The sequence below is a fragment of the Patella vulgata genome, chromosome 1 (genome assembly GCF_932274485.2).
Source record: "Patella vulgata chromosome 1, xgPatVulg1.2, whole genome shotgun sequence".
Taxonomy (NCBI): domain Eukaryota; kingdom Metazoa; phylum Mollusca; class Gastropoda; family Patellidae; genus Patella; species Patella vulgata.
In genome coordinates this window covers 61378138-61404781 of record NC_065879.2, presented here as the reverse complement: position 1 = coordinate 61404781, position 26644 = coordinate 61378138, and the positions used below count along the sequence as shown (strand labels likewise).

The window sequence follows — 26644 nt, the reverse complement described above, 5'->3', positions numbered from 1 at the left end:
GGCTTAACGCCTCGATTTTAAACACAATGATTTATACTCGTTTCAGGTAGGATTATATGGTTAATTGTATTTGGATGTGGCAGAAATATTATAAATAACAATAATCAATCGTTGTTTTGATGAAAAATATTGTCAATTTTGCTTACTGAAGCCCGATGTGATTTGTGTTGGGCTTTGCTACGTGGAACTATATAGCACCATCTCTCATCTCGAAACAGGGAGGGTTGAGAGATGAGGTTTGTTATCTAAGTGATGGCCAGAGCTGAACGAAACACATAAATATTAGATTACACCACTTTATAAAATACAAAATAGGATGTTGTGATTTGCTTGGTATTAAATAAAAACAAGAAAACAATATTTTAATCGATAACATGGTTTATATTTGTCTATTCTCATCACATACACTTTTGGCTCTTGAAGATTAATTTTCCATGAGTTTCAATTATAATAAATTTTGCATAATTTACCCCAAACTTAAAACCATATTATTGTTTATTTATTTATAGTAAATGGAATAACAAGCTGGTCCATCAATTCATAATTTTCCAGCAAATAATTATGAGGCCCACATATAAAGACCTGTTTACTCAAATGTGATAGAACGCTGTTCTAAACTTTCCTTTTCAAAAACATTTTGTATATTCCTTACCCCAGTTATCATGGTTTTGGGCCAGATTCAAAAAAATTTCAATTCGAGATACAATATGGGTTATTTGTAAAATAAAGAAAACAATAGAGTTAAAATCATTTTATCTGTTGCATTTTATATTTCAAAGATTATCTAAAATCAGGCATGGCATTTAACATGGTTTTAAAATTGGCTTTCCACATACAAACTGTGATTTAATGATATATTTGAATGACAAACATATCCAAACTAATCTACCCAAAATTTGCGCCAAATCCTCTCTAAACATTATAATTTCATGTAAACTACGAGAATCTAGTTATATCAGCCTTGTTTATCAAATGACTTGATTAAGGCAGAATCAATTTACAGCTTGCATTTGTTGTTAGTCACTGTTCATTTACTATAAGTAACGAAGCCTAAGAAAATTCCTGGATTATCCTCTGCCAACTTGTTTTTCCGCCATTTAATCGCGGTGTCTACTGAAGATTTAATTCTCTCGAAGGTTTCACAACTGTTTGCCATTAGATCAACACATAAGAAGTGCTCCTTATATAACTAGAGAAGATCTGGCCATAATTTATAAAATAAGTTAAAACTAATACATGGACACCTAATAAATAATTCTACTCTCTGATAATAATACTGGTAGTAATAATGGATTTATAAAGTTGCTAACTAAAATAATGGTTGATCATCTCTCTCCAAGCAAGCTTGAAATAATTTTGTTGTCATATTGCAAGAACAATCTATTATTAGTTTTAAAAACCTATAAATTAACAATTATAGTACAATTATAGTATAGTGAAAATAATTTGAGACAGATATAAAAAGAATAAACTAATATAACATTAATCTTGTTCTATCACAGATGAATTATATTCAATAACAAATAACAACTACTTGTAATATCATACCATCAACACATTATTTAAGGATTGCCCACACAGCAGCTATTTCTCCAAAAATAATATGGTCATAGACAGTAGCTTATCTGAAAAGAAAACTTGGATGTTGAGCAAATTTAATAAGGATACCTTATTAAAGAAATCTAATCTCTATCGCTATATCATGTTCACAAGCTTTTATGGATACATAATGTTGAAAATTATCAGGGTTCATCCTCTCATAACACTGATGCTTCACATCACATTTGGAAAAAATCTATTAAAAACTGTAGCCTCTATCGCAATGACGAGCCAATTGTTGACAGACAGACCTGGGTGACGGCATAATGTAAATCTACATTAGAAATATGATCTGTCAAAAACATGTGTCTTATGGTTTTGATTGCTGACAATGCCCATTGATTCAGTAATATTTAATAGCCCTTTTCTGGTTACGACTACTGATAATTAAAGTTAAATTTTACAATACCAGTACATCACATAAAAATAGCTGGCCAGACAACAAAACATACGCCCTCAGCAGTTATCAGAAGTAATTTAAATCTGAATATATACAGTATATTCAAAGTCAATTGAATGATAACTTTAGATTAGAGCATCCAAAACAATTTTCAAATTGATCAACAGCTGTAACTCTGACGGTAATTATTGGAAAATGTTTGAAAATCGATAGGATTCTTCATGTCATGAAGATAGACATGGTGTATCAATTGGAGGTGACAACGATATTCAACTACATTTAAATGTGGGTGTATAAAAACAACAGATTAAATGATAAAGTTAATAATGTATAATATAATAAATTATAACAAATATAATTATAACAAATATAATTTTAACAAAGTATTGTAAAACAATCATAATAATACAAACAGGGGATACATGAGAAATTTAAAGATATAGTTCAACTATTTCTATATTCTAACAATAGACAGTAACTAAAATCTATATGATTTCCATATCTATAATAACATACTCAAGCTCTACCCATAACTAAATTTATAGGAACTCTTAACTCATGTTCCAACTCTACCATTACACATAGGAGCTCTTGTTCAAGCTCTACCCTTAACACATAGGAGTTCTACCCTATGTATATTGAATAGAATCATCCATTGGTCAACATATGCTAATATGTTGAATCAGTAAAATATGTTCATTTGTGTCTCAAAATAATACACAGAAGATATGTTGTCATGGTTTGTTATATGAGAACCACGATTGACCATTTAAAATGAAGTAAAGGATGCTATTGTACGCAGGTGTTGAACATAACCAGTTGATAACATGTCGGAACCTTTTATACACTGTGATAATGAGAAATCACATGGTAAAATCTTCTCTGAAAAACATAAAATAATATAATGAGCTGTTAAATCATTTGACTAAAATAAATATGTGTACAGTGCAGAAATATTCTACATAATGTTTGACAGATTGTCTCTAATCAAAAATGAAGTTAAAGGCAATAAAAGTGTGTAGATGTTAAGATATGTTTATATAATAAACTGTATCCTTGGTAGAAACTCTTTAACGATGTGAGGAAACCACTAATCAAGGAGCAGGAGATCCTTTTTGTCAGATCAAATCCACAACTTTCATAGATGACTGATGTGAATCATTCATGTTATTAAAGTAGTATCATGGGATAGTTAATAGTTCTATCTATAATAGTTAAAAAATAAATAACCTAAATAGAATATGCTGAAAATTTCAGTAAAATTGCTCCACTGTGAACCGAGATATTAGCTTTTGAATTTTAGGCTAGTCTTGATCATCATTATTAAAGTCGGTACGATAAAAAAACAAAGTCTCAATTATCCATTTTTACGTTTAATTACCTTTTAAAAAAGGTATTCCAATTCGCTAACTATCGCAAGCTAGCGATGGCAACAAGAGTTGATTATGGTCTGGATAAGCTAATTAATGTCTAATTAATAATTTAGATAACATTTCATGCCTAAAGAAAGACCTGCAATAGGCAGATTGGCTCTTGCTTAATATGTATGTTTAAGGAAGTTGTTGAAACTAAACTTACCATTTTCAATCCATTTATCTTGTGCTATAAAGGTTAGAGCAGGTACACAATATTGAGCTAAACAATCGTCAGGTTTATCACTGGTCATCCAGACTGGTACCACAATATGTTCATAATGCTATAATATACAACACAATATGTTCATAATGCTATAATATATAATACAAAATGTTCATAATGCTATAATTACACAATATGTTCATACAATTTTTCGTACAATCAGGGGCCATAATCTAAGAAGTTATGGTCTGAAATGCACGAATATCAAATATTTGCGTACAAGGAGTGGCCATTTTGTCTGGCAGTTTCGGTCAGATTTTTACGAAATTCGAAATCAACCTTCATTGATGTGTAACAGTTATATATTTAAACGGTTTTTAAAACTGAATACAAATTGTGACTTCTAACGGGGCCCACAAGGTAAAAATGCAATTTTTCGAACAATCAGGGGCCATAATCCAGGCAGTTACATTTGAATATGCACGATTGTTGAAAGGAACCAAGGTCTTTGTGATTTAAACATAAATTTAACGTTTCATCAAAATTGGATCAAAATTGTGGCCTCTAGATGGCTATATGATATAGCATATTTTTTACACTATTTGCGTACGAGGGGCGGCCAGTTTGTGCAGCAGTTTTACCTATTTTCATGTAATTCAAACTCAAACGTCATTAGGGTGTAACGGTGATATATTCAAACGTTTTTTTAAATTGGATAAAAATTGTGACCTCTAGAGGAACCACAATCTAAAAAACGTGATTTTTCGTACAATCAAGGGCCATAATTTAGGAAGTTAAAATCTGATATGCACAAAAATACAAAAGAACCAAGACCTTTGGGTTTATTAACATGAATGTCGATTTTCATCAAAATCAGATAAAAATTGTGACCTCTAGAATGTCCACAAGCTAAAAACGTGATTTTTCGCACAATCAGGGGCCATAATCCATGAAGTTTCGATTCAATACATGCCAATATCGAAAAGAATTGAGATAAACCTATATTTCAAGTTTCGTCAAAATCGGATAAGAATTGTGACCTGTAGAGTGTCCACAAACAAATGTGGGCGAATAAAAACTAATATCAACGATTCTATGTTGGGGGGTTGGCAGCGGGAGTTGATATCGGAAATGTTTCCATAACCTGAAACCCAAATTATTATTTCTGGTTGACAATGACAGGTAGCGTCCAATTGTTAATTGTTCAAATTTCCGTCAGGCTCCCGTTTCTCACTTGCTTAACAATAAGAATCACAAACTGGTGTCATCGGGCCCGGACTCGCCTGTGTTCCAATGTTCCAACGGCACATGGGTCCCCCTAGCAGTGGGCCCCCCTTTCCACTGGCCCTCTCTCTGCAATAGTTTTTCTGGGTGAAATAAACTTTGGCATCAGCTGGTGCCTGTTGAGGGTAAAAAAAATTGGGGGCCCTTTAGACCAGTTTGACTATGAATTTTTAGGAGCTATTTACAGACCACTATTCGGAAATATGATCTGCAACAACTTCATGCAGATAACTAATCTAGAAGGACACTAACTGCTTAGAACTAAGTATATGACTTCCCACCTGGGATATACTCCAAGAGTCCACAGGACACCATTTCTCGAGGGAGGACCCCCTCTCTTAAAAAGCCTGATTAAATTAAAGATCCTTTTTGAAAGGGTGGTAACACAACAGTTACTTTCAACACATAAATTTGAGCTTCACTCATATTGAAAGATCTGGTACTAGTATTGATGACGTCACTAACATATTGTTTTACCCTTTCATTACTGGTCACTATGGTCGCTATAATTCACTTTTGGTCATTGTGATCTCCTGTTGACTCTTGATAATATACATAAACAGATGGACGACTTTTAAATTAAGAATCATGGTGGCTGTGACGATTGAAAAAATACTGAATGCAATAAACCTACCTCTGGATACCCGACACAACTATCTAATAAATGTAGTTCATTATTGCTCAATTGATAAACACATCCCTCCACACAACCAAACGGGTTAAACTCTATATTAGGAAAACCAAAACCTTCTTCATCAGCACCTTAAATACATTAATGAATGAATGACTGAAATTGGGTTTAACATTCAACACCAACCGGGCTAATGAAGACGGCTAAGTACTTTGATAATTATTATATCTTAGAAATTCAACATTTACAATATCGTAGTTTGCAAGGAGTTCCTATATCTCTCATATCAAACTCAGGGTCTTTAATGAATAATGAAATAATTCAAATTACCCTTTTTATTGAATAACAGATTGAATCCAAATAATATTCCCCATCTTTTCTTCTCCACGTTTCTTCTGATATACATACCTAATCTGTACAAATATACATATATCAATCATAATATACTATTTTACATAAATTACCGATGGCAAATATGCTATAAAGTTAGCTAAGAAAATTGCTGCATAAAATGGCTGGAAATTTATGTTAACTTTAAATGGCTACAGCTTCCCTAAAGATTGATTGTTTTGAATAATTTCTGGAACAATACGCCTTTTTTAATAAGATACTTTTATTGTGTTTGGTCTAAAAGTCTGTTTTCTCTGTAATTCTGGTTCTAAATAGACAATACAGAACAAATATATAACAAACCATAAGCAGAAGGGAGATATAAAACTGAAATGGCAGTCATGGTGGAGTGGATGTTACTTCATAATGTTACCAAGGTGATTCAGAAACAAGATGACTTGGCGATATTTATAAAGTGCATAAACACAACACTTCTAAAATTTCTAATGCACTCATACTGGTTCCATAGCTATCACTAATTATTTTTCACATGGGATCCCGGAACAGAAATGTTTAGTGGGGATTTATAGATTTTGAAAGTCTTAATTCTAGGGGTAGTTGATTCCAAAAATATGGTGCACCATACAAAAAAGTTCTAGAACTCATCACCAGATGAACATTTGGTATTTTGAGGAATTTATTGAGTAAATTACCCAGGAAGTTACTGTCCATCTGCGATCTTTGGATATATAAAGAGATATTTTAAGTTTCATTAAAATTGGATAAAAATTGTGACATCGAAAGTGTCCACTAACAAATTTGTGCATGGATAATGCCTTGCAGTATGTACATCGACATTTTGCAAGAGATGGATGGAGAACAGGGAAAAGTGAGAGGTTGCAGAGCGCTGAAAATTGATAAGGTTTGCCCTCTCATGAACCTAATACTCCACATCAAATTTGAAATACAGTAAACTTTGCATAAAGTGGACTGAACAATTTTATTCCAGTTAAGCGAAGATCTGAGTTAGCCGAAGACTGAAATTCAGTCTTTTAGCTCATTTAGAAATAAACTGCAAGAGCCGGATAATAATTGATTCAAAGGCACATTTCAAGCTTTTTGTCGCCATCTTTGAAAAATGTCATAAATTTTCCCGGAAAGTGTCTCTACAGCAGGAAAATTCTATTATTATGTCGTGTCAAATAGGCTGATTTGAGTCAAAATGATAAGAGAAAAGTATTTTGGGGCTCTGTGCATGGAATACCTAACCAAGTTTTAGACCATTGGGATGAAACTGACAGTGAAATTCTGAACATACTGCCGATCCGACTTAGGTGAAAGAAAAATTCAGGAATTAGATCAAATTGACCAAACATTTTGATCCGAGTTGAGCAAAGATCCGACTTACGCGCAGAAATTTAATAAGAAAAAAGTGCAGGATCAAAGGGTCCGAACGCTTTTATACGAGTTGAGCGAAGATCTGACTGATGCGAGGTTTACTGTAAATTTTTTACAAATTGTTTGTCTGTATCCTGTTAACAAGCAAATTGTGGTCATAAATGAGGGACTGTTCCTTTAAATTTAAACTTACCTGTCTTTATTCATGTCGGTACCATATGTAAAATAATAAACATAACCAGGTGGTGGACGTGCATTTATACTAAAACATAAAGGTGGGAATGGAGCCTCGTCTTCATCTTCAATCAGACTGAAATTGAAATTATGATTTATTTTATAATCAATGTTTTGGCTGTGATATCAAACATTATTATAGGCGACAGTATAAATTTGTTTTGTCACACTGGGTTGTCAAATATAAACAACTGGCAAGCACAAAATCAAGCAAATATAAAGAAATTATTTTCAAAGTTTCTTTCGTAATCTGCAAATGTTATAATCCTATAGACAGTTTGTTTTTATTTCATGTGGCAGATTATTCTGTACTTGGTGTCAAAGTGCTATGAACCATGTGGAGCATTTCAAGCCCTTTCTAAATGAAATTTTTTTGACAGCATAATGATGTCATCTTGGATAGGTATGAGTTAATGAAGTCTTAGTAGTAACTTTTTATTTTCTGTTAATTAAAATCCTAAACAATTTTTAAAATTATTAACAAGAATAATAAAGGTGTTTGAAGTGGATCAGTTTGTTTTATGTCTGTATTCTTCTGAAAAGGTATTTTTACCACCTAATCTAAATGACCTGCTTGTACTTTTTCTAAAACAATTCAAACATACAACAGAAGTGATCTTGCATTGTATGTAACATTATTATTATTATTATTGCACACCACTTTCACGAGTAAATGATCATGTGTGCTTTACAAAATATGGAAGAAAGAGAATTAATTAAATAAACATTGAAATCAACTTAAAATCATATAAATTTCATTTGGATGTGACATCACCTTTAAAGTCATGTCAGCTTATATGGCGGTAAAAGAAGGCTTTCACATTATCCGCTTTGTAACAGTTTGGTTTAGCTCATTTAACTACTTTAACTAAATCAGTATAGAAAGAGACAGAGAAATGGCGTTTAACGTCCATTTGACAAAAACTAGGTAATTTCTGGACTAACATGATTCAATGTTCAATAATTCGCTTTGCGTATTCGGCTTTAGCAGTGGGAGGAAACAGGAGGACCCAGAGAAAACACATTAAATCATTTGGCCAACCAACCTGCCATTAAGTAGGGTGGCCCATGTACTCACAGAAATACAGTCCACCGCTGATAGTTCGAGACTACCACTGAAGCGTGCACATTCGCCGTGCCGAGACCAACTTTCTGACAGTATGATACTATAAATAGCCATGGCACGTGCAATTCTCTACAAATCTATCAACTATTACAGCCGTAAAAAATTTATTGTTGACGATTTTGGATAGCAGTTAAATTAAGCTTCTTGGTTATTACAGCAGATTTAGAAATTACGTTCGTTTCATTTTTTAAATCGCTTTATCATTAACTGTACCGTTAAGAGCGGCATCTTTTGGTTTAGTACAAATAATATATCTGAATCACTCGGGTTAGGCAGGAACATGATACTAGCAGTAGTTTCATTTTACTTTTACAAGCTTCTTAAAACGATTGTTGAGCTACCTAACGTGCTTATTTCTAAATTCAATTTCTTGTTCTAGCTTTCTGTTACGTTTCGTAAAAAAGTAGTCTTGATTATCCCGACCTGTCAATCAGACGTAGAATGATCGATAGACTGGTTAAGCGAGACTAATTTCAAAACAAGGGCACGTAACCTATCTTTTACTCAAAAGTGTCTGGATGTTATGGACGACTCTTGGAACCAGTTTTCAGTCTATTATTTATACATGATTAATGGTCATAGCTTATTAAGTACAACATGATCGTTTATTTAGTGACTATAATTGTGTGAAACTGATTTGAGGCTTGGCATATATATAAATATTGTGGCGTAATTGTCGAGATATATGGAGATATTTATTTATGGTGGGTCACCCTACATTAAGTCAGTACAGGGTGTGTATTTATTATTTCCAGTAAATAAAGTAGACAGACCTGCCTGTTGGTGGGAAAATAGTCTTCCTCGTAGCTATAACTTTCAAACCTCCATTTATACTTGTAGTCTCACTAAAATATATAAAAATACTGTCTGGTAATACTGACAAACAAGTTTCAAAACTACAAAAAAGTTAAAATCATTTTACACATATATTGACAATATAATTAAGACATGATCCCACATCTGTCCAGTCTTAAACAATTTATTTTTCTCCATGTTCAGGGAAAGGATTAATTTTAAAATCTCATCCAGGTTATCTTCAAAATGTGATTTTGTATCAGTTTTCTTAAATTAAAACTAAAGTAAAAAGTTGGTTATTTAGTCACTATCATTAACAATCCAAAGTAAGTACTTTTCTATTACCGATATATTTCATTTGAATTCATTGCAGGAAAAATTGGAAACAGTAAAACAATTTAAAAATAGTTGGTGTAACTGGCATTCTATACACCCTACAGATCTGAAATGTGATGTCTATGAGTCATTTAGCAACATGATCGTTTGACAAAATAAAACCCCAAAAATAAAAACGTCCCTGAATATTATATAGTAAAATGTTGGATTTACATGTACACTTGAAACTGGAGAATCACTAGCCAAGGAATGAGGGTTAAAGAGACATGGGGTTTAACAACCACTTGACAAAAACTAGGTCATTTCAGGACTAACACATGGTAGAACTTCATTTCAATGGGAGAAACCAGACAACCTAGAGAAAACACACAAGGTTGGGCATGCCCTCTCTCTCCTTGTCATGTACAAGCTTGGGTTCAAAGCATGACACTTGCAACAATGACAGACTTTATGATCTAAAGCACAAATGTAAGAAAACTTGACCACCCATTCAGGGTTATGGAGTAACAGATGGCATTAGCAGACATTTTACACCAAATGAATTAAATTATCTTTTCGTTTATGACTTACCTTAAAGCATCATCATTTTGTTTTGTTTTCTGTAATAAAAAACAAGATATATTAAAAAAGTTTTAGATATGTTAGTGATCTTGTACTCTAAATATAAAACTGTGCTCCTTGCTTTGACAGTCTGTCATATATAATTCAACCAATTTTCAATACCAAAATCAACTTTTAACTAATGCAATTGTGTCATGCAAGTTTATTTTTATTTCAGGAAGAGACAAAAAAGAGAACTGTAAATAATGCTTACTTACCATTCTTTCTTCTTTACCAACTTCTGGTAAAAAATCACAGACATATTGTAAAAAACATCCGGATGCCAAATTATTCAACTCTAGTTTTAGACCTGGATCGCAGACTGCTTCCAATGCATATTTTAGCTTCTTGTGGACATCAGAACGCGAGCTATAGATTCTGTTCAGACATTCGATTGGTGAAGCTACAACATCTGTCAATAACACACGATTTTTGCATGTGACAATACGTTTACTTAAAACCAGACCAGGATTACCAGAATCACAACATTTTTTCCGATAAAAATCCAAGAGGGACTGATAATCTGGCATTATCTGTTTATCCCCTTCGTCTTCTGTTTCCAAATTTGAGGAACTTTCACTTTCATTTGTGTCATCTTCTAAATCCTCTTCATCAATTTCTTTAACAAAAGCAACCTTCTTTTTTTTCTTCTCATCTATTTCGATCTGTTGGCGTATATCATGTTGAATGGCTCGTAATTGAAGATCAAGAGCATCAAAAGTGCTGCCTCCAACAAATGGAGAATTAGGAGCATCAATATCAACTGTTTCATATTCATCCTCCTCCTCAAAATTAAGTTTCAGAATGCCATCTGGGATTCTATTTGATCTAATTTCGTTTTTACTTTTAACCTTCATTTCAGTTTCCAATTTTTTAGCTTCCTCTTTCGTAGTATTTGTCCATTCGCCGTTTTTCAATAAATCTGTTTCACTTTTGGTTTTACATCGACAATACGATTTTTGGTGTTTACACATAGCACAATACTCTCCAAATAATTTCTTTCTGAAATCTGGACTGGCCGATGTTGGACGTTTTGGTAATGGACGAGTTGTTGATTTACGGACGGTACTTGCAGAGTATGGTCTGCGACCACGTTTGATGTTATGTTGATATTTGTCATAAATTCTGTGACAGGACGTTGCCTCAACTGGTGGGATATTTTTGTTGAAATGGGGGTCGACCATATAAACAGGAGAATCCGGACATGTTATATCGCAAATATCCTCGATAAACTCTGCTTCTTCAATCGGCAAATAAAATAAACTTTTGTTTTCGTAAAGATGTGCATTCAGATTTGAAACATCACTAATAGGATCAAAGAACGGGGCTGCTTCAAGTGAGTCAATCTGCATCCGATTTACTATGGCTTTATTAGGACTTTGATAACCATTATTTCTGGAATGTTTTTTTATTGTTTGGGTATTTGCTGATAATGAACGTAATTTATTTTGTAATTCAACTTTATTAGGAGAGGCAAGAGAAACTGTGACTGAATTTTTCTTTGATTCCGACATAGGGAGGTTGAGACAACTGCTGGAGCAGACATTTTTTCTATTCTCAATATCGGTTTTAGAACTGGAATTGTTTGTATCTTTAATAAATGGTTCAATTTCATCCTGTTTACCATGAGAATTCTTACTGTAACTGCTGGTAAAATCGCTAAACATTCCGCTAGAATTACTTGATGGAGTTCTTGGTAGATCAGCCTCATCAATGATGAAGGCTGAAATATCACCGTGGTAATGAAAGCTGCCTGAATCTGATATAAAACTCATATTCAAATCACTAGTTTCACTTTTTATGTCAGAAATGACTGACGCATTTTCTTTACCTAATGGATCATCTTCTTTACCTGATGGATTGTCTTCGATTGTAGCGACTGGACTTTCAATGTCATTATCATCTGTTTGACCTTGACCATTACTGGATGTTAACCGTCTTTTCTCTGCATTCTTGGTACTAGAACTTTTTGATGGCTGCTCAGCAGCTTGTCTAATTGCTTTGTTTTCTTTATCTTCATCACTGCATCCACCACCACCATCATCATCATCATCATTCTGGTATTTTCTTTCTGTCGTTGGTTTGCATGATGATTTTGACACAACCTTGTCATCTTCATTTTCTATATCAGGATATATATCATCTTGATCACTGTGTTTACTGATGCCAAATATGGATGAATGTGGTGATGGTGGTTCAAGATCCTTTTTTTCTGGTTCGACATGACAAATATTCAATGTTAAATGATTTCTAAAACTTGATGACTCTTCCTCCTGCCAAACGTCACTTTGGATTACAAAATTATCAATCAATTCGTCTGCAAATCGCACAGTTTTAGCTGGACTCACTTTCCCCATTTTTAACATACTGGCACTTTTAGGTCTTGATGGCACGGCTTCTTGGAAATTCTCTTGACGTATCACAGCACTAAATGGACGGCCCGATATTACTGGGGTTACACGCACAGGTTTGGTTGGTTTGCTTGCTGTATGTTTACAAGACGAAGATTTTGCATAGGGAAGTGGTTCATGATTTGATCTAATTTCACCAGATCGGCTTTTGTCTAATTTATGAAACTGATTTTGAGCAATTTTATCTTTTTTGAGATCTTGGGACTTTACATTGACTGAACTTTGAGTAGAATCAATCTGAATGTTTTGAGAGATCACATGGCTATATTTTTTATCCACTTTAGTGGCATTAAAGTCTGTTTTATTTACTTTACGGACAACGTCGATGGCATCAATATCGGCACTGCTCCATAACATGGCATCACTAGAATTTGTTGTAGCTAATATTTTACCAATATTGTTACCAATATTACTACTATTCTTATCACCAACGAATGTCTCTAACTCCTCAGACATTCGAAGATTTTCTGACAAACGACGTTCCAAGGATGGTGAGAAGGAAACATGGGCGGTTTTATTTATAGTTATATTATCTTCATCAGACAGCACTTGCTTTGCTGCTTTTGGTAACTGTTCAAATTCATTCTCATCTTCTGAAAATAAAATATTGGTACATACAAAAACATAAAACATAGCCAACATCTGAATTAAAAGATCAATGGGGTGGGGTTTAATGTCTCAACAACACATACTTTTGTCATTTTGTAACAAACATATGGTATTTGTTTTATATAAAATCTATTGATACATGGACAATGCTAGAAAGGAGAATTTTGCCGGGAAAACAACAGTTTGCCTCTTCTTATATATGTTACAGTCAACCTGTGTAATCGGTCATTTCACATAATGACTAAACAAATCAGTCATTTCGCAAAGAGCCTGTGAGCACCAGGCAATACGTGTAATGACTGGAAATTCCAGACATTACACAAAATGACTAAAATTCCTACCTTCTTTTTACACTTAATGCCTGATTGCAGATTTTGCAAATCAGGCAATATGTGTAGGCCTAACACATAAAAGGACAATGTTGTCATTGTCTGATGGACACATCTGTTCATTTTAAAGGTTATAGAGGTCACAATTATTATCCGATTAAAAAAACCGTTTGGATATATCACCGTTACACTGTAATTTTGTCTGAGTTTGAATTTCATGAAAATTGGACCAAAAATGGCCGCCCCTCGTTTTTAGCTTGTATATCCTCTAGAGGTCAGAATTTTGTGAGAATCGGGCCAAAACTGCGAGAGAGAGAGAGAGAGAGAGAGAGAGAGAATGGGGTTTAACGTCCACTCGACACAAACTAGGTCCTTTCGGGACTGACATATGGTTCAATTTTATTTTAATAATTCGCTAGCGCGTAGGGGTCTTTAGCAGTGGGAGGAAACCGGAGGACCTGAAGAAAACCCACGATGAAACATGTAATACATGTTTATAACCCAAAGATATTGGTTACTTTTGATATTCGCGCATATCGGATCGTAACTTCCTGAATTATGGCCCTTGATTGAACCAAAAATCACGTTTTTAGCTTGTGGCCCCTGTAGAGGTCACAATTTTTATCCGATTTAAAAAAAAACGTGTGAATATATCACCATTAGACACTAAGATCTTGATTCCTTTTAAAAATCGCGGATACCGAACTTCACTTTTTGGATTATGGCCCCTGATTACCGGTATTCGAAAAAAATCGCATTTTTAGCTTGCGGATTCTCTAGAGGTCACAATTTTTTCCGATTTTAAAAACCATTTAAATACATCACCATCCAACAATAAAGAAGGCTAAATTCGAATTTCGGGAAAAGTGAGATGAAACTGCCCGACAAAATGTCCGCTCTTTGTAGAAGTGTAGAAGTGTGTAATACATATTAAAACATATCTTTATATCCCAAAGATCTCGGTCCCTTTCGATATTTGCACATTTCAGGCCATAACTTTCTGGATTATTGCCCCCCGATTGTACAAAAAATCGCGTTTGTTTTTGGCTTGTTCTCTATCCATCCTTTGGAAAATGTGGGTGTATCCTGCCTGGCAGCCGCTGGTTATCCGATTTTGAAAGTTATGGTCTGAAATTTTTAAATATCAAAAGAACTGAGATCCGTGTGATTTAAAGATATGTTTTAAGTTTCATCAAAATCGGATAAAAAGTCAGGTGTTAATGAACAGGTGTTTTCACAACCCAGTGGCTCTGTTTCATCCACGAATAGTCATACTTGTTTTAATTGAGTTTCTAATCTGTGGCTTCCCTTAAATGACTGTCCCCAAGCGGTTTCACACAAGAGACTTCTTCTTAAGCCCCTTGCACATGACAATAAAGATTGTCTACGATATCACCCCCGGTGGAAGTGGACGTTAAACTCCAGAGACGAACACACGAACGACAATAAAGGTATCACTTCGATGGAAGCTGACCTCCACAAACAACCACACAAACTACCAGTCAGGATTTTGCACCTCCAGCTAGCCAAGTTGATCCGCCGGTTGCTCAAAACTAAGTTATTTTAATGGTCCGTTAAACTCTAACGGATCGTTATCTTGCTAACGTGTCATTTGTTAACGATCCGTTAAATTTCATTATCCGTTAGCTAACGAATTGATTTAAGTTAATCCAAGAGAAGACTGTTTGTTCATGGCTGAATTTTAATGATTCAAATTCAATGTACATGTATAACAACTTCATAGAAGTTAGTATTTACAAGAAACTGAAGACAGTGAGACAACTAACTGTGCAGTCTGTTCACAAAACTTGATTAAAGACAAACATACAACTATAGAATTTACTACAGAAAACACTATAGCTTAAATCTGTAGGAAAAATTATGAGATTTGCACTACAGAATATTTCTGGTCATTATTTCCTACAGACCCCCAAAATTAAGTAGAACACTATAGAATTTCATCCTATAGAAATTGGAATAGCTTCCCCAACACCCAACCCTCTAGAATAGAAACTTACACTGGTTATCTATGATGCAGTTTTCAAGGGACGAATAGATGCAAATGTTTCAAAAACAATATCAAAATCAGAATGCTTCAACCGCTGTCATAGCAGTATGTTATTGCAAAAACATGTGACTTTAGAGATGAACTAGTCAGAATTTTTGAAATAAAATGAGATTTGACAACTATATGCATATTTTTCTGCAATGTATGATTTAACGTTTGATTTGACGTCAAAAAATGGTTTACAGTGTATTTTTATAGGTTTAACAGCACTTCAGTCATTTCGCGTAATCCCCGACCATGATTTTTAGTCATTTCGTGTATTGACTGGAATTTTTAGTCATTGCACGTATTGCCTGATGCTCACAGGCATTTCACGTAATGACTGATTCGTTTAGTCATTACATGAAATGACTGATTACACAAATTGACTGTAACATATACACTGATGTAACACAATTTTTTATCTCATAAAAGATAATAATAAGTATAATGATTCTTAGTTGACTGGGAAAAAATTACCTCCCCTGGTAGGGAATTTTAAAAAATTTCTCAACTGACAATAGTGAATTATAGGATTAATTGGAGTATTCTTTAACAAGACATGATTGTGTATAGATTCTACGTGTTTCATGCTTTATTTTAACATATTTTAAACATATGAGTAAGAAAGTACAACTATCGCTTATAACCTTAGTCCAGTGACTTGACATCTCGACTATCACAGCTCCAACTGAATTCATCATTATTCTGAGCCTATATAACTTATCTTACCTGCTTGATGTAAAGGTTGCGATATAACAGATGTTGTTGAACTTTTTTCAGATGGAAAAGTTGTTAATTCACTGTAGACTAATAAACCTCTTTCATATCTACAAATATAAATATCATTTTAACGAGCGCATCTAATTTTTACTTCAGGTTTTTACATAGTCTACTAGTCTATAAAGATATAGGTGCCATATATAGTGGCTGAGTGAGTTAGGCGCTATAGGTCCTGGGTTTGATCCCAAGAAAGTTCCTTGGGGTTTTCCAGTGTAGTTCTCTATGCCAGATATACAGGATGGAAAGTCTAGCCAGGAACAGCGTCTCATTATTTGTATGGTATGAAAATATAAGGGCCAGTGTACACGTTGATAGTTGGAATTTGATAAGTAGGCGCAATTACTAATGGTATACTTTCGACCAGCTATGTGCAGTAAATCCAAACACTACACAAAAGATACAATATTTTCTGTGTTATGATAAAGTGAGAACTTAAAAAGAAATCAGAAATAAAAGGAAATGAATAATGGTTTGATGATCAAAAACAACAATCAGAATGAACTAATATCATAATATGACAAATTAGGTCGATGGGGAGTGCAGATCCTTTTATTTTTATCATATTCATAGCAGGTTAACATTTACAAATTCTGCCAAAAAAGGTGGTAGATTCTAATAATATAAACCAGCGGTTGCCAGGCAAGATATGCCCACATTTTGCAAGAGATAGATTGAGAACAAGCTAAAATACAAAAAAAACAAAAAAACAGCCATTTTTTGTACAATCAGGGACCATAATCCAGGAAGTTATGTCTGAAATGCGCGAATATGAAAGTGGACTCAGATACATTTTAGGTTTCATTGGAAATGCGTGATTATCGAAAGGAACCAAGATCTTTGTGATATAAACATAAATTTAAAGTTTCATCAAAATCAGATCAAAATTGTGGCTTCTAGAGAATCCACAACCTTGACATATTTGCGTACCATTTTGTCTGGCAGTTTTGGTCCGATTTTCACGAAAATCGAGAGAGAGAGAGAGAGAGAGAGAAATGGGGTTTAACGTCCACTCAACACAAACTAGGTAATTTCGGGACTAACATATGGTTTAATTTTATTTCAATAATTCGCTTGCGCGTAACGAAAATCGAATTCAACCTTCATTAGGGTGTAACGGTGACATATTCAAACCTTTTTTTTAAAAAATTGGTCTCAAATTGGGACCACAAGCTAAAAACGTGATATTTCGTAAAATTGGGGGCTATAATTCAGGAAGTTACGGTCCGATATGCGCAAATATCGTAAGGAACAAGATCTTTGGGTTATAAACATATATTTCAAGTTTCATGAAAATCAGATCAAAATTGTGATTTCTAGAGTGTCCACGAGCTAAAAACGTGATTTTTCATACAATCAGGGGCCATAATCTAAGAAATTAAGATCCAATACATGCCAATATCAAAAGGAACCGAGATCTTTGGGAGATAAACCTATATTTTAAGTTTTGTCAAAATCAGATAAAAATCGTAGCGTGTTCACAAACAAATTGTGGAGAGACGGATGGACGGACGGACAGGGGAGATGACAATATACCACATAAAAATGTGGGCGTATAAAAATTGATAATCTAGAATTCAGATAGTCTGGACAATTTTTATGGAAGCCTAAATGTAGATTGAAGTCAAATTGTGACATAAACTTGCTTACAAATCTTCCTCTTCCTCCTGGTCATCACTGTCTAAATCACTGATCATACGATCCACGTTTCCGTCCATACTCGAGGCTTCTGACGTCTGATGTACTGACTCCACTGTAACAGGACGATCAATAAGCATAGTAATATTACCCTGATTATAATTGGATAGTATCTGACGACGTCTTTGTAAAGTTCGACTTGGACTAGATGAATAGGTTGTGGCATCTGAAAGTACAAGGGTCTGGTTTTGATCATCCTTTACTGTCCTGGAGGATTGGCAGTGAAATTGGCTGATTGGAGAACTTAATTGTAGAAAGATAAATGGATGTCAACAGTTTATGATTTTGCAGTATGGGTAAATTCTTCTGAATTTTGCGTTACTTGTCATAATTTTAACATATTTATGAGCATATTTATAAGATGTGAAGACCATCCATTATCTACTACATGCTCTTTATATATGTAACTATATCAAATCGTAAAAATCTCTAATTTATTTGACCAAATCGGCACAACTTTTTGACAAAGTATGTCACAAAATATTTTGACGGTATATATTTAGTAACTAGTTTATCCACTATTTCCATGCACTAAAATTAGGAAACAATTCTATTGAATACAATTACTGTTTTTTCAAACATGATTCAATTGTAAATTAAAGCAGTGGCTGTCAGGTAAGATACGCCCACATTTTGCAAGAGATGGATAGAGAACAAGCTAAAAAACAAAAAAAACCAAAAACAGCAATTTTTTGTACAATCAGGGGCCATAATCCAGGAAGTTATTTCTGAAATGCGCGAATATCAAAATGGACTCAGATATATTTTAGGTTTCATTGGATATGCGTGATTATCGAAAGGAACCAAGATCTTTGTGATATAAACATAATCCATAATCCACGAAGTTCCAGTCTAAAATGCGCAAATATCAAAAGAGACTATGAGATCTTTGGGATATAAAGATATATTTTAAGTTTTATCAAAATCGGAATAAAATTGTGGCCTCACAAGGGTCCACAACATTGATATACCATATTTTTACACTATTTGCATACAAGGGGCTGCCATTTTGTCTGGCAGTTTTGGTCTGATTTTCACAAAATTCAAACTCAACCGTCATTAGGGTGTAACGGTGTTATATTCCAACGTTTTTTTAAATCTGATAATAATTGTGACCTCTAGAGGGACCACAAGTTAAAAACGTGATTTTTTGTACAATCAGGGGCCAGAAATCAGGAAGTTAAGATCCAATATGCACAAATATCGAAAGGAACCAAGATCTTTGGGTTATAAACATGAATTTCAAGTTTCATCAAAATTGGATCAAAATTGTGATCTCTAGAGGGTCCACAACCTTGATATACCATATTTTTACACTATCTGCGCATGAGGGGCGGCCATTTTGTCCAGTATTGGTCCGATTTTCACGAAATTCACATGTCACCGACCTTACGGTGTAATGGTGATATATTCGAACGTTTCTTAAAATCGGATAATAATTGTGCCCTCTAGAGAATCCACAAGCTAAAAAACGTGATTTTTCGTACAATCAAGGGCCATAATTTAGGAAGTTAAAATCTGATTGTACAATCAGGGGCCACAATTCAGGAAGCTACAATCCAATATGCGCGAATATGGTACACTCTATAATGTTTCAGTTTGGTGTAAAATTAATATCTACCCAGTACCTGAAATCACACCTCTACAATCTTTCATTGATGGTCCTCCTGTATTTACTGGATACATTGGCTTTAACCTATAAAAATATATAGAAATTTATTTATTGTCAGGTACAAAAACTGCACCACTTTCTAGGCCAACACTGGGATTGAACTCCAGACCTCCTGTTTAGTGATCAATCACCTTAAAGGGGAAGACCAACGATTTTCAACAAGGTTTTATATATATCCTAAATGTATATTCAGAAATAATTCCCTCTGTAACACAAGCAAACAATTTTAGTAAGCGAGAAATAAACTTTTATTAAAACTGGAAGTGATGTAATTGGTTTAACACACTCGCTGGTCTCTATAGTAAGCATACAGAATTAGCGTATTTTTATCGCTCTATTATGTTCACACATCGTCGTTTGGATGAAAATCTGATCAATACACAAGTCTGACGTGTAAATTCACTCATACTGAACAGTAGGCTGTGATCCAATTCACGCCACATGACTAATTGTTTACATCACATGGTTTATTTGACACCAGGCAGGTGACAGATATTTCCTCTGCTTGAATGTTTTTGTACATTCTGACAGTGTTTTTGTATATTTCAACTGACTTGTGGCACATATATATTCCACTAAATTAAATATATAAATTTCCAATTTATGTCAATGTTAGACACCAACGTATCGGAATTAAAGATATCTATTCTATGAGTCTACAGTAATGCCATATACAGATACAAGCCTAGCCATTTTCAAGAGGAAATGTCTTTCACGTCGCCATTTTGGGCCAAAATGAACTATATTAATATTAAATGTTTTACATGCCAATAATTTTGGTCTGTTTATTGTGTCACTAGCAAGCTATCAAAGAAGCCATGTGATCTAAACAATTAGCGTGAATATGTTTATAATATCCTAATGAACAGCCCCATTGATCAGATTTTAGGTCATACGACGACGCGTGAACAAAATATAGCAGTAACCTTATGCCAAATCTGTATGCTTACTATAGAGATCAGCGTGCATGTTGAACCAATTACATCACTTCTGGTTTTAATAAAAATTAATTTCTGAATATATATTTAACTTTTAAGATTTATGGAAACTGCTGGTCTTTCCCTTAATTAATCACTGAGCCATCATGACTACCCTGTATGTTAGTCTAAAAATGACCAAAGTTCTATATATTGTTTTAACAAGACGCTAAAATTCATTCTATTCCAGTCATATCCATAAAAGACAGATCCCCAAAAATTAGATGTTTTTTTCATTTCAGTTTTAATTTTGGTTTTTCTATAACCTGACTACTTGTTTATCTATTGTCTGTTTTCTTTAAAGCCTAATTTTAACCACTATGATTGGTTTGAATTATTCTTGCCCACGCTCAAACCATTGGTTCATTGGCTAATGGTTAGTTAGTATATAATATTGGATTATTTTGTATAAATGTAAACAATGTCAAAAACGACAAACAAAAATATGGTCTGATTTTAAAATACTGGAATATATTTATAGTACAAATTTTGTACATACTTTCCCTTTAGTAATTTTCCTTTAACTTTGATTGGTTCCTGATGTCTCTGTTTTAACAGAATAGAATTAATATGAGATGTTGCTATCTTTAAATTTGCTTTCATCAACTTTGATGGACTTGACATCTGATCCTAAAATATTGAAATTAAAATACATTTATAATTTCCAACCTAATATTCTTTACAATGAAAGTTTTGATTAAGACTAAAATCATTAATCATTATGTACTTTTCTTAATGGAGGCTGTCTTTCTTATGTGGTTAGAGTCGTCTTTTCTAACAGGATATGAATTGCGATGCAATTGCAATGTGAAGTCTGGAAAAATACTTTTATCAACCCAACAGATAAAAATCTTAAAGGCTTAAGGAGTTTAGTAACTATGGATCTACATTTAACTCCGTCAAGACCAAAGATTGAGTAAACTAAATTAGGTAAGAGATAGAGTAATAAGTGAGGTAAGAGATTGAGTAAACTAAGCGAGGTAAGAGATCGAGTACATGTAACTAAGTGAGGTAAGAGATTGAGTAAACTAAGCGAGGTTAGAGATCGAGTACATGTAACTAAGTGAGGTAAGAGATTGAGTAAACTAAGCGAGGTATGAGATCGAGTACATGTAACTAAGTGAGGTAAGAGATTGAGTAAACTAAGCGAGGTAGGAGATCGAGTACATGTAACTAAGTGAGGTAAGAGATTGAGTAACTAAGCGAGGTATGAGATCGAGTACATGTAACTAAGTGAGGTAAGAGATTGAGTAACTAAGCGAGGTATGAGATCGAGTACATGTAACTAAGTGAGGTAAGAGATTGGGTAACTAAGTGAGCTAAGAGAGTATGTAACAATCTAGTGGGGTTTAAAGGGGCATCAGAACTTTCTAATTTGCAGTTATTTATCTGTATATAGGCAGTAATCCACAAGAAACTGTATAATTGACATCCATTTATTGTACTTTTAGTAAGGAGTTAATTCGTCATAGTCTTGGGAGTTTATTTATCAATACAGTTACATTGGAGATGATTCATCACAGATACAGAAATTATAAAATTTCTTATGAGACATACACATTATAGTCTATTGTGGTTTTCAACAAGTTTAAGAAAGTAGATAAGCAAGTCTAGTACAACTATTTTGAAAATTAAGTCAATTTTTTTGTTCTAATATTCTAATACTTCTCTAAAAGGATGCAGTGTTGATTTGTTTTGTGAAGTTGGTATCTGTCAACATTTTAAAGATTGTACTTGTACATGTAGGTCCACTTCAACACTTTACTTATCTTAAGTTGCCTGAACACAACTACTGGTACCTTGTCTTTATTTCTTTAATATTCACCAATGTAGGATTTGTTGGGTTTTTTAGCGATGGACAGAAACAGGAGAAGCAGGTAAAAAGTTACATGGTCTATTTCTTGTGAGACTGAAATCACAGAGTATGCCTACTATGAATTTTTACGTGAATGCCATTATAAATACTTACTGTAGATGTGGCTGATGTAGGTTGGTTTACAGCATGTTTAAATGGTTTTTTGATGTGAGGATTAGCAGTACTTCTTTCTATTCCTACTTTATTTCCGGCTGATGGTGTTGATCTAAATTGGAGAGGAAAAACTTGTCAGTCATTTCACAAACAATTTTGAATCTGAAAATTGTCACCTAATTCTTACTTTCAAAATTTATCCGAACTGTGGCGTTTTATTCTACTCTGAAGCTTCATACATTCAAACCCCAGAACATTCTAGTCAAGAGTCCAGTACCCTGACTACTCAACTACCACGCCCCACCACAATGTTTTCTAACATTTTGTCCATCCAAAACAATATTTAAAAGTGAAAGGTAGCATCTTCCCGAGAAACGGGTTAAAGTTGCCAGACTAACTCTGAGCATGATCACTCCTAGTGTTGCAATTTTAACCCATTTATGAAAAGATTGCACTTTTAGTTCTTCGTTAAAACATTTAGGAGCTGCTCAGCCTCAGGGAACAAGAAGTTGTAAGACAAGGGGCTGACAAAGAACAGTAGCTAGTCATTCGGATGGGATGAAAACTAAGGTTCTGTGTACACATTGGTATGCACGTAAAAAGTACCCTTGACAGTTGGAATTCGAAATAAGAGTAGGCTGTAGTGCCGCTATCCAGGCAAAATTTCCCTCATAGCCCACTGTATAATCCCCATTTCATTTCATTAAAACATTCAATGAAGAAATTTGAAGTAATTACTGTAGTACGTAATTTCTATTGTAGACATTCAAATTACCCATGTGTAGTTAGGGTATGGTCCCCCTTGTCAGTGATGCAGGACGGAGGACTTGACAAGGACAGCTGTCTAGTCTGTCGGATGGGATGAAAAACCAAGCTCCCGTGTATACATTGGCGTGCACGTAAAAGATCCCTTGACAGTTGGAATTTGATATAAGAGTAGGTCGTAGTGCCGCTGTCGGGGAAAAATTTCCCTCATAGCACACTGTATGGCGTATGCCTGTCTTCATTAGATTAGCCCAGTTCGGAGCAGAACAGCAGTACGTTAAACCCCATTTCATTTCATTTCATTTCAGGGTATGAAAATGGTGACTTTCTAAAAGCTTCTCACTTTTGACCTGCTTATTTCATACATTTCATATTAATTTCTATTCTAACAAACCAGCGGTTGCCAGGCAAGATACGCCCACATTTTGCAAGAGATGGATTAAGAACAAGCTAAAAACAAAAGCGCTTTTTTGTACAATCAGGGGCCATAATCTAGGAAGTTATGGTCTGAAATGCGCAAATATCGAAAGGGACTGAGATCTTTGGAATATAAAGATACAGTTTCATCAAAATCGGATAAAAATTGTGACCTCTAGACGGTCCACACCCTTGTATTACATACTTTTACACACTTTGCGTACAAAGAGCAGCCATTTTGTTGGGCTGTTTCGTTCCGACATATATTTTAAGTTTCATCAAAATCTGATAACAATTGTGACTTCTAGAGGGTCCACAACCTTAATAGTAAGTGCAGGGGGACTGCACCACACAAAATTTACACAAAAACAAATACACGGACAAGACATCATACTCAGAAAAACACAAAGAGACAAACAATTCAAAAAAAGTAGCCGTAAGCTAAGGTATGACATACTTTTACACTATTTGCGTACAAAGAGGCGGCATTTTGTCAGGCAGTTTTGGTCTGATTTTCACGAAATTGGAACTCAACAGTCATTAGGGTGTAACGGTGATAAATTTTAAAAATTTTAAAATCAGATAATAATTGTGACTTCTAGAGTGTCCACAACCTCAGTATTAGTTACATACTTTTACACTATTTGCGTACAAGGAAGGAGCAGCCATTTTGTCTTGCAGTTTCGGTTCGATTATAACGAAATTCAAATTCAACCTTCAATGATGTGTAACGGTGATATATTAAAACAGTTTTTAAAATTGAACACAAATTGTGACTTCTATTGGGTCCACAAGCTAAAAATGCGATTTTACGAACAATCAGGAGCCATTATCAAATGGAACCAGGATCTTTGTGATATAAACATCAATTTAAAATTTCATCAAAAGCGGATAAAAATTGTGGTCTGTATGTCCACAAACAAATTTGTGTACAGGAGTATAAGGCGCGCCTGGCACGGCCATTTTTCCCAGCAGTTTTGGTTCGAATTTCGAGCGAAATTCCAACTCAACCAAATTAACGGTGTTATGTTCGACTGTTTTTTAAATCGGATAATTCGGATAATAATTGTGACCTCTGGAGGGACCACAAGCTAAAAATAATCTGGGGTCATAATTCAGGAAGTTTAATCTGGGGTCATAATTCAGGAAGTTATGATCCAATATGTGCGAATATCGAAAGGAACAAAGATCTTTGGGTTATAAACATGCATTTCAAGTTTCATCAAAATCATATGAAAATTGTGACCTCTACATGTAGAGTGTCCACAAGCTAAAAACATGATTTTTCTGCAATAATCGGATAAAAATTGTGACCTGTATGTCCAAAAACAAATTGTGGACGGACAGACGGACGAGGTCAATGGCATAATACGTCCACATAAAATTGTGGGTTGCGTATAAAAATAGATAATGAAGACAGTTATTTGATTCATCTTTTATATATATTCTATGTGTCAGCCCCAAATTCAAACACTAAAAAACAAAATGAAGTAGTAATCTCATAAATATGACCTAATCTTTCGATATGACGTCCAAAAGCTGAAAAATGGCACTGTCTTTAATAAAAAGACAAATTTATTTTGTGTGATGAAATTAACTTAAGTCATGTTTTTAACTTGTTTGGTGTGGTGTTTGAATGGAGGCGTCTAGAGGGTTTTGTAAAAGTTGATTCACGTAGCTTTCATTCTTATCTATCTATTGTTATAGAAATAGATGGAACATCTCCTTTAAATTTTAAGAATAAATCACCTGCGGCTGTGTGTTAAATTATTAGTGATGTTTGCTACTGTAAGTGGACTTTGAGTAGTGTGTGATCGAAGCATGCTCCGTGCTCTTGGTTTTTCTGAAGAAACTGTCAACAAACACAAACAGTGACATTATACATAGGTATCTACATTTATAGAACAATATAAAACTACTTCATATTGCAATAACACACTGATTTGGTGTCCAACAGTAGACCTTAAAGATGCATTATATAAGAGCTAAATCTCCCTTTATTTTGGATTCAAAAGTTATATAAACTATTATTTAGACATTCATTCACATAACAAGCCGATAATCAACTATTTAGATCATTGGATGGCAGAGTTTTAAAAGGATTCAATTAAGGTCACCATTTAACAATTAACAAGCACCGTTGTTACAATAATAAACAATCCAAACCACATCTTGACAAAACTTCAAACTGTGATAACTTTGCTCAGAATAAAGTGATTTGAAAAAAATGTTCAATATACATGTATTCATTTTGCATTAATTATCCATTTTTGAACTCTTAAAGCAGGAATGGCATGCTCTTTATCTAATTCTCACATATCACATCTTTAATCAAAGACTAAAGAGGCCCTGAGTAACTTATCTGTAAAAACGCAATAATAGAATATAGACAGGAGCCATCAGACACAATACCCCCCACTCAAAATCCAGCAGCCAAGTTGTACAAGTTAGTTCTAAAATCAATGTAAACAAATCCTGCCGAGCAAGTTTTAAAAAATAAATCAACAAAGTTTTAATCAATTCACATGTAAAAACTTACAGTTACAGAATGTTCTATCTAAAAGTCAAAATGTGAAGATAACCCTACAAAACACATTCAAAATTTACAATCTCCAATTTTAGAAATTCAATAGGGCCCTTCCTTTATGCCCTGAGTTTA

General features: G+C 34.1%; 1 protein-coding gene across 1 annotated transcript in view; it reads right to left on the bottom strand.

The window, feature by feature from the left end:
* Positions 1-371: 371 nt before the first annotated feature.
* LOC126831043 (uncharacterized) overlaps positions 372-26644 on the bottom strand; it is a 30384-nt gene continuing 4111 nt past the window's right edge. The window contains exons 3-16 of the mRNA XM_050561645.2: positions 25735-25837; positions 22804-22915; positions 21334-21464; positions 19814-19881; positions 18138-18351; positions 16440-16537; positions 10530-13315; positions 10282-10310; positions 9354-9425; positions 7414-7530; positions 5823-5905; positions 5496-5623; positions 3578-3695; positions 372-2881 (exon numbers count right to left, since the gene is read on the bottom strand). Coding sequence (XP_050417602.1) covers positions 2769-2881; positions 3578-3695; positions 5496-5623; positions 5823-5905; positions 7414-7530; positions 9354-9425; positions 10282-10310; positions 10530-13315; positions 16440-16537; positions 18138-18351; positions 19814-19881; positions 21334-21464; positions 22804-22915; positions 25735-25837 — 4172 coding nt within the window. The 3' untranslated portion in view covers positions 372-2768. The remainder of the gene's footprint in view (positions 2882-3577; positions 3696-5495; positions 5624-5822; positions 5906-7413; positions 7531-9353; positions 9426-10281; positions 10311-10529; positions 13316-16439; positions 16538-18137; positions 18352-19813; positions 19882-21333; positions 21465-22803; positions 22916-25734; positions 25838-26644) is intronic.